General features: G+C 43.1%; 1 protein-coding gene across 2 annotated transcripts; it reads right to left on the reverse strand.

Moving 5' to 3' along the window:
• Positions 1-280: 280 nt before the first annotated feature.
• Positions 281-5,187, reverse strand: zgc:114130 (uncharacterized protein LOC570332 homolog). Of its 2 annotated transcripts, none has more exons than XM_046074633.1 (2): positions 4,927-5,187; positions 281-3,475 (listed from the first exon to the last, which is right to left on the reverse strand). In XM_046074633.1, exons 1-2 carry the CDS (start codon positions 4,978-4,980, stop codon positions 2,219-2,221), a joined length of 1,311 nt encoding a protein of 436 aa, XP_045930589.1. In that variant the 5' UTR covers positions 4,981-5,187; the 3' UTR covers positions 281-2,218. The 2 variants fall into 2 exon arrangements, with proteins under 2 accessions (XP_045930589.1, XP_045930588.1); XM_046074632.1 differs by having other exon boundaries at positions 281-3,478; positions 4,927-5,179.
• Positions 5,188-9,678: the final 4,491 nt, after the last annotated feature.

A 9,678-nucleotide genomic window follows, 5' to 3' on the forward strand; every position in this document is an offset into this window, starting at 1 on the left:
GGTGATCTACAATGAAAATCATAAATGACAGTTCACTGGTTTCCTGCTTCCTTCCTTCCTTCCTGCTACTTGCATCTGAAATGTCACAAATGTGTGAAGATTGTTGCAAATTTGCTACAACTAGTATGATACATACTAGGCAGAAACTACAAGGAAACATACATGTGTCTGATAACCTCTTCTTCGTTGTGCCTCAATACAATGTTTCTGGGAAGATGTGTAAGATTAAGTAAAACCCCTGAGAGTGTGTTTAAAGCAAAACAAATTAAACAACAGTCAGTTTAAAAAAAACAACAAAAACTTTATTTCCCCGTACAAAAAAAAGCAATATATTAAACTTGATACAAGCATTAACAACTCAAAGTCCTCTATAAATACGTTAAAATAAATTAAAGAAATTAATTTACTAAAGAGTCTCACCTTTAACACTAAACAGGCTTCAAACATGTTGATGAAAAGGCAATTTTAAATAGACCAGTAACAGCACAGTGTCTGTTCTTCTAACCAACTACATCATAAACACACAAAACAGCCAAGTAAAATTTCTATAACACTAAGCATACATACCCTAACCCTACAGAATGCTGGGTCTAGCTCAGTAAGGCAACAGACCTGGGTGCACAGTTCACGAGTGACCAGGCGCTACACATCCATGAGAGTACAAAGCCGTAACAGGAAGAATTAACACTGAATAAGGAGGAGAGATGAAATACGGTGGGTGTCAAGAGTAACAACAACAAAACAAACATGACTATTCATCAAAAATGTAACACTGGTGCTGCCTGTGGACAAGGGAGGAATTAAATCCCACTCCTGGGAATGTTTTGAGAATGTAAAATACAGATGAGCACCATAGCGATTTTAGCGCCAGAGGTAAGAACAGGACTTTCATGAAACACTCACATGACTTGATTAAACTTTACTTCTGCCTTGCAACTTGAGCCATGTTCAGATCGTATTAGTTTACACAAAATAAGATGCACAATAATGTGATGGCGTCTTTGTTTTTTGGTCAATCGTTGATTTTAAATATTGATGGATTTTATCCTCTCCCTGCGGTTTGTGCCAACACACATATCAGAAGCCCATAGAAATGTCCCATGTCCAGTTTTTCCAGTTGGCAAGTCACATAGTTAAAAGATACGTCATGAACACGAGATTAGAGAAAGTATGATCGAGCCCACTTGGCTCTTTTGTTAAGTTCAAACTGAGTCCCCCTTCCTCCTCCTTAACGTTGGTCATTTGGCATTTTACTGGTGGCAGTTTGTCAATAATGCACTAGACAGAAGAACAACACTTATAGTAATCTCACACTAGCTTACATGACAAAAAAAAACACAAAAACAAAAAAGACTCCCATCCTCACATCTCTCCAAATCTTGTTTCAACACTTTAACATGGCCTGCTGAATAACACTACAGGCACTTCAGTTGTTTAAAAACATTAACATTCAAGCTCGAGGCCAGTGATCTAAACATGACCTTAGACTGTACAGTTATGAGGGAGAAAAAACAAACAAAACGAAATTCACCAGCTTATAAAACACAATCCTGTGTACAGTTTAATGGAAAAACTATTCCTAAACATAGGTCACATTGTGTGTTTGTGCCACCATAATCAAAATGTTTGAGCTGCAAACAGGCGTCTTTGGCTTTGTCACATTCTTTACATCATTCAGAAGATGTTGGTAAACCGTCATATAAACAGTGTGGTTGGACTCAGCAACAGGCAGCACTGAGGCCGATCACACCGGGATTACAATATCTTTGTCGCAATTTGCCATCTCCGCATACTATTTTGATAAAGCATCAAACGTTTCCAACACTATTAAACTTCTGTTTTGATATGCACATGTTTTGGTGGCAACACGCATTTTTGTTTCATCATCACTGTGGCTACCCTTACTCATATAACAGCAACATTTTAACCACATGAATCTAATCTTTCAAAAGCTCTCTGAGCGGTCTGTGTCAGTCACTAAGTCTGTGTTTCCTCTGACGCGTCAAAGGCGCAAAGAAGGTCTGAGGTGTCAGTCCAGCGGCTGTGCGTGTGTGTACAGGTTAAGTGTGCATTTATAGGGGTCAGGTGTGTGGGCACTATGTACTGCATATATATATATATATATATATATATATATATAGTGTCTAGATAGAGTATCCAGAGTCTGCATGTCTGTGTCTGAATGTATGCAAATGTTTGTGTTCCAGCACATTGAAGCCTAAAGGCAGAACCCGGTAGCATCCTCAGGAACAGAGAGCTGACTGAAAACTGCCAGACGTCTGCCGTTGGTGTCGTTAATGCCACTGATGGACTCAGAGCCACTGAGAGAGCTAGCAGAGCTGCTTCCATCCTGGTCCTGGTCCGACAGAGAGGTGAAGGACAGGGATCGGGCACCAAGTGGCCCCGAAAAGACCCCAGTAGAACTGGGACTCTGCCTCAGGGAAGGGGAGGCAGTCGGAGACAGCCCACATGGAGAACAGCCAGAGTCGGGGGAAGGCAGAAATGGAGACTGGGGATCTGCCGCAGTGGCCTGGCCCATGGGGGGCAGGTACTGGTTGCTACTGGCAGGGGAGGCCTCGAAGGCAGAATCCATCTCTAGAAAGGCATGAGAAAGGAGGTCAGTAACATCGGCGCAGGAAGGTGGAGAGGCAGACGGAGCACGTGTAAAGGAGGCACTATAAGGAAGAGGGTGAGCAGTAAGGGCTGGCTGAAGGGCTTGCTGGGGAGCAGAGGGAAACCCAGCAAAGCTGAAGCTCTGTCTGACAAGAGCAGGCCTGTGCGAGCGGGAGGAGCAAGGTGGCTGTTGGGGAATGCTTGAGGAGGAAGACGAGGAGGAACGAGCGAAGGAGTGATTCCTTTCTTCCTCATTGTTGTGGACAAAGTGGCAGCGGGTCCCGTACGGGCAGAAGCCGACTGTGTGAAACGTGCGACACGGCTCAGTTTTGTATTTTGGATGTCTGCTAAGATCCCGCAGCTCATCTGGCCCATGGGCAAACTGGCACTTCCCGCCATACTTGCACAGGCCGCTCTCAGTGAAAGAGCGACACAGTTCAGTCTTATACCGCGATGAGGAAGAGGGGGTGGAAATAGACGAGGTGGATGAGGAAGAGCTAGTGTTCAGTGCAGTGGGGTTGATGTCACTTTGGGAATGCTTTAGGTCAGTCCCAGGCCAGCCTAGACTTGCTGCCGTGGTGCTGCTCGTCTCTACCATGCTGATGGAGCGCTGGCCAAGAAAGCCCGACTTTCCCCATTGGTTAGAATTGGCAAGCTGGGAGGGCAGAGGGCTTTCTGACTGCTGCCCCCATTCCGTGGAGGTCAGAAATAGGCCGTCTGAAGGATCAGCGGGGAGGCGGGAGAGAGACGAGAGGGAAAACGATGTGTTGCTGCGTGGCTGACCGATATAACCCGGTGTTCTCATCGCCACACTGAGGGATGGTATCGGCCTGCTCTGCTCCCTCAAGTCGAGATTCAATAACTGCTGTAAAAAAGGACAGAACACAACACCACATTAGCCGAGAAATTCAAGTGATAAACTTTTTTTTTTAATATCCCTGTGACATGTTTCTTTGTCCATCTATATATATATATATATACACATATACATACATATACATACACACACACACACACACAATTAAAGAACAGTTGTGCTATTGATAACATTTACAAGGACGCAACTGTTTCCACACTCAACACTACAGAAGTTACATGCAAATGCAAAATAGTTTGTTTTGTTTTTTAACCCAGCCAGCCATAACAGGCAGGATTTCCTTGGTAATCTATATAGGCTGTCGATCCATTGATAACAATGCGTTAAGTTATGCAATATTCAAGGCAGAGTGATATGCTTTAAAACGTGTTTCAGTATATTAAAGCTTTACTGTACTGTATTTGTGGAGGGGACATTAATACTATGACATTCTTAACTAAACTGAGTGCCGGCAACAAAAATATGCTAAATTAAACATAATAATTACATTGCTGCCATTTAAAAGCATGCAATTTGAACTGTGGGACACAGTAGCGGTTCTTTTCAAACCGTTCTGAATGGATTTGCAGGTTAACAGCTGTATTTCTCACTGTTCTCATGAAAAGTGTCAAAATCCAGCAACAAACTTTCCTACATGTTTTAAATCCACACTAACATGAACAGAAAGTTTGAACCCGGCATCCTACACATACGTGCACATTTAATTGTGAAAGTAAGCAAGGACAAGCTCAGTGTGTTGCTACGCAGCACATGGAGTCACGTTAACGTTACAGTAAAACCCTCGGAATAATAAAAGGAAATGTTAAAGTTATACAACATGCTTTACGTACTAGCATCAAGCAAATTACTCGTCAGACTGACATTAAGTTTTATTTGTTTAAAGCATAAAGAGTAAGCTATGGTTGTTTTCGGGATGTTTTGATACAACTGGTTGGCGTTGTCTTACGGTTATTTAGCAATGGAGACTAACATTAACTACTTGTAACCTGTTGTACCAGTGTTGGTAAAATAAAAACCTCGCTAAAACACCTTAACTAACTTAACTTAGACTAACAGAATTACCGAGTTAAGTTAGCTAAGTTATGTTAGTTAGTAACGTTAGACAGTTAATGGGCCCATGTTGCCATGAATCATAACAACAACCTCAACAGCACTAACGTTACTAAGTTACCGTACTTTGTGAGAAGTTAGCTTCAGGCCCTGGCTAACTTTCAGATCAATAAAATAGACAGGAATTCGATAAAGCTACTAAGTTACTTAGCGATGAACTGTTAAAACAAGACAAAAGCACTATCCGCAAAACAGGACTTCAAAATATACAGAAAGCAAAGGGCGTAAAGTTAGCAGTGATGCTAGGTAGCTAACCCCTCCTCTGACCTAACTTTGTCAACTTTTGCTCCACTCTCCGCTCAACTTTCTTTGCGCGTTTCGTTTACCTTGCACATCATCTCTTCCAGGTCAGAAAACTGGCTGAGCATGTAAGATGGCATTTTGGTAAGTTATCAAAAGCTTCGTCCGATTCCGTCTGCCCCCGCAGTGATAGCCGTGGGCAACGCTGGCATGAGTTGGTCAGAAGTTTCTAGTTGAGGATGTGGTGCTAAACAAGCCCAAGACCCAGACCACGTGTGGATTTAAAACCTAACACTCCTGTTAGCCACTCCCACGCCTCTGTGAGTCAGCCTAAACGTGTTTACATCAGACCCAGCTTTCCCAGCTTCATGAAAAGCATCTGACAATTTTGAATGCCCTAAACATAAAGACGTCCATCGTAGGAATCGTGTTTTGGTTCTTTCTTTTTAAAGTGTAGCTCTATAGTTAGCTCAAGTGACATCTAACGTTAACGTGTATTTTTAGTTTTTGTTGGATAGCCTATATAACACCCCACCTGTATGTGAGATATTAGGTGAAAAGTGTGTCTTCTGCAGACAACACTTACACCATTGTTTTGAAAAACTGTTCTCAGTTGCTCCATGGAAAGCAAATAAATTAATGCAAGTTAACAGGCTAATTACTTTAGCTCGCACTGGCCAACAAAGGTAACGGTGTACAGGAATATAATATTAAGTAGCTTTTTTAGTTTGCTGAAAAATAATAACCATAAAACCAAAAATAGTCAGTTTTTCTGTACACACCATGTCACACTGTTGTCTCAGCTGTAATGTTAAAACCTCTGAGAGGGGCAGACCTTGTCACTGATAAAACCTAAAGTCTGATATTGATGTTAGCTAAAATAATACCATACTTGCAATCAGAATAATTAAACCTAATGCAATTTGAACATAATCTTGGTACCTGATGTCATAAAACACCTTCTTGGGTTAAAGCTGGAGCATAAGTATGCTTATTTTTATTTTAAGCCAGATGGCTGTGTAAAGGCATGTGGTTTTTATCAGAGTGGATGGAGGAGGTGCCACTTTTAGTAGCTAACACCAACTGAAGAAGGGTTATAAAACAAAGGGAGCCACAAGAAATAGACAGTTAGGCAGACAAACACCACAAGGACAAAAAAGGAACACAGGCAGAAAACAGGAGGACTGAACCCATGGGTAGCAAAGAGCATGGAGACAGCCTAGCCCTATGGGACAGACAAGGAGGAGTGAAGTCTTTGATTTCAAAGGTAAGGGTAGATGTGTGAAAAATTCCACTGCCATGAGGATGTCTGACAGTCCGGCTCACACACACACATACAGAGGTTTGTTCCTCTATGTTCGCAAGGACTGAAACTGTCAAAGATTAGATTTGAGTTCCCTAAACTCAAACCTTAGACTAATCACAACCCAACCTATAACCTTAAACCTTAGCCCAGAGAAGTTGTCTAGGTGGGCACTGACAATAAAGGCCTCATTCTTCTGCCATCACTGGCAAGACATGTGGTCCTCACAAAGATATAATTTCAAGAGCACACACACACACACACACACGCACACACACACACACACACACACACAGGTCTGCCAGGAGTGAAGATGTCACACCTCTGGGATTGTAATGAGGACTGCAACAGCATGCCCCAGTAGCCCAGTTGGCAAACAGTTGGCTGCAGCTACAGGGAAAGAAACAGCTTTATTCAGCACAGTTCATTGCTTCTAGTGGCTGGATATAGGGGTTTGATTCCCACTGGAGCAGGAGATGATAAACACGCATGATTAGAATAAAAACACCATGTAGCTTGAGTTAAAGATGTCAATGTGCACTCTTTGAAAATCAGAATTAATTAGATTTTTGTAGCTTTGAAGAGCAATTGCAGATGTAATCCTTGCACCTCCTTGAGTTAGTTTGATGGGCAAAATATTTAAATGAGCTCCCAACCTACTGACAAGCATTTGAGTTAATTAAGGATGTTAGCTTGGGATTTTCCCTCTCTCTCTTATTGCTCCTGTTCATCAAATGTAACTGTAAGAAAAGAAATAACAAAACATAAATAAATAGTACAGTATTGTTTTGAAATGCTGAGCCCCCCCCTCTCCAAAAACAAGCCTGAAAGTTCTGGAATCCAGCTCATCGGTCTGAGCCACTTTGGAAAGATGAGTTTCAGCCGAGAACAAAGCCTGTCGAAAAGCTTTGTTTTGGTTCAGCCAAGTGGTCCCCATTAAGTGAGTGTGTTTGTGTGTGTAGACATGTTTGTGTGTGCTCAACTCCCCCCATCCCCCCTCCCCCAGCACTATCATGATGTAATGGTATAGGTCCACTCCATACAGCCTGAAGGTTGTCTCAGCCAGCCTTGTTTTGAGTTGTGTCACGTGTATATGAAGCTGAATTGGTGTCCTTCCTTGCATATCTTTTGTGAAAGGGGACTAAAAAGGTTAGGGTTCAGCGGTCTAGGACTTGTGACATCCCAGGTTTGAATCTTGCTTCAGAGTTTCATTGCACGTTGTCCTGTATTTCTGCCCTCGCCAATCTCTGCTGTTGCTATCAACACTGCCACAAAGATATCTTCCCTTAAGAAAACGGGCATGCATTTGTTGTGTCTGCCTCTGAAACCGGCCCCTCAATTTCCCGGTGTAAAAGTTTAGATGTAGTATCGTCCACATTACATCAGACTGTGTCGAGATCCAATTAAGATGGACTGCCGTTCTCCCAAATGCATCTTGAGTGACCTTTTGTTATCAGATTGCACTTCCTCACATCTTTAGGAAACTAGCCACATCTGATCAGTAAATAAACAGTTTTTTTATGCACACTAAAAAGTTGGCCCTGGGCTTTTTCAGCGTAGTCAGGGATACATTTGCATTTCCGATCATATGATTTAATGCCAAGTGTGGCCTAATAACATTGCAACTGACCTTTGGGTGCTAACTCAGACGTTAGACGCTGCCCTAATTAGTTCATTGTCTTAAGAGGTTGGCTCTGAGTGTTTGTTTTTTACCCTGCGATGAAGGCCACCACTGTGAACCACAAGCCATTTGCAAGATGTCAACAGCAACAGGGCCTTGAGTTAAGCAGGCCCTTCCGTTAATTTGGTTAAGTAAACAAGTTTTATTTATAAACAAGTGATTTGGTCCGTGAGTAGAGTTTACTGATATAAACAAATCCTTTTGTGGGTGAGTTGGGGATTACTGAGAGTGGAGGGGGTGGTGGGGGTCTGGAGGGAAGGGGGAGGGGAGAAAGGAGGAGAGGGATTTGAAAGAGAGTTCTTGCTTCTTGTTGAGTCCAGCTGGGCTGGAGGGCTTTTGGAGTACAATGAGCTCAATGAGCTGCAGAACCAACTAACAAACTAATGGCCCGCCCTCTGTGACTCTACCCCTCGCGCACACACACACACACACACACACACACACGTTGGAAGTAACGGAGGGTAGTGAATAGGTTGGGTTTGCTTGTTAGGAGGAAAGAGATGGGGGTGAGGAGAGGGATGAAGGGGCAGGATTGGGGGTCTATTTAGAAGAAACGGGAAATGAGTGAGGGGAAAGCATTAAAGGAGTAGAGGGAGGAATCATTCATTAAGTTTGGATCTGCAACAGGTTTCATCTTCAGGTTTTGGATTAATCAAGCAGATGTAGGCAGATGTGTGACGGTGACGCATTCCCTTGCTTTGTCACATAATCTTGCTGCAGTGAAATAACGAGTCAAGTCGTTAGGAAAGCATTTGCTGTTTGAACATGTGTTTGATATTAGAAGAGATTCACGGAGGTGACGCTGCACTGTGGGGTCGCCTATGACCCCACACTGTGAGCTTCTTTGGGGATATAAGAAAAGAATAGGCAGGTGGGCAGACTGGAGACTGGAGAGCTATCTAATCCAAAATCACAACATTCTCGACAGTGTGTGTGTGTAAATGCAGACAATTTAGAGAGTGAAACAATTGTATTGTATCACCATTTGTGGTTTGTGTGTGTGTGTGCGTGTGTTATATAGAGCAACACACATACTTGCACACTCAGCCTATTGAAAGTCTCATGATAAGTGAAGTCATTCCTCTACAGCCCCACACAGGCTTCTTCAGATAAGAGGCTACTATTACTAGTGACATATTAAAGAGAGAGAGGAGGGGTCTGATGAACATCTGCTCCTCTTTTCCTCCCCTTTCTTCAACCCCCCCCCTCCCACACACACACACACACACACGCACACACACGCACACACACCCAATATACCCCCCTGCCCCATTGTGAGTGTGTGTGTGTATTTGTGCTTGCAGAGAGCCTTTGGGATTCACAGAGAAAGTTTGGGATTTAGTAAGAGTTTCCCTGACGGTGAAAGATTTATAGTTGTTATATTTAGTGTGTACAGCATCTACTTTGTAATATTGTGCTCCGAAAATGGGTATGAACTGTTTGACATTGATAGGAACAAATAGAGTAGCTTTCTGAAATCCACTTTTATTTTAAATTGAAAAAAAATAAATACACAGAAAAGACAACATAGACTTTTAGGTAAAACTGGCAACAGAAGTAAGGCACATTATATCCGGCCATTAACATAAAGGCATGGCAACTTCCTCGTGAATAGACATGATAACCAGTGTGACTGCACTGGAATGTTCATTTATGCATAAATACATAACAACTATGAGTGGCTCTTGTTACTGTTTATGTGCACACCTACATGCCCACACATCCAGAAACGGCGCACAGTAGGGATCTACGTACGGGGCAAAGGTCATAACCTAACCTTTGACCCCCCCCCCCCCCCCCCCCCCCCCCCCCCCCCCCCCCCCCCCCCCCCCCCCCCCCCCCCCCCCCCCCCCC

The sequence above is a fragment of the Micropterus dolomieu genome, linkage group LG17 (genome assembly GCF_021292245.1).
Source record: "Micropterus dolomieu isolate WLL.071019.BEF.003 ecotype Adirondacks linkage group LG17, ASM2129224v1, whole genome shotgun sequence".
Taxonomy (NCBI): domain Eukaryota; kingdom Metazoa; phylum Chordata; class Actinopteri; order Centrarchiformes; family Centrarchidae; genus Micropterus; species Micropterus dolomieu.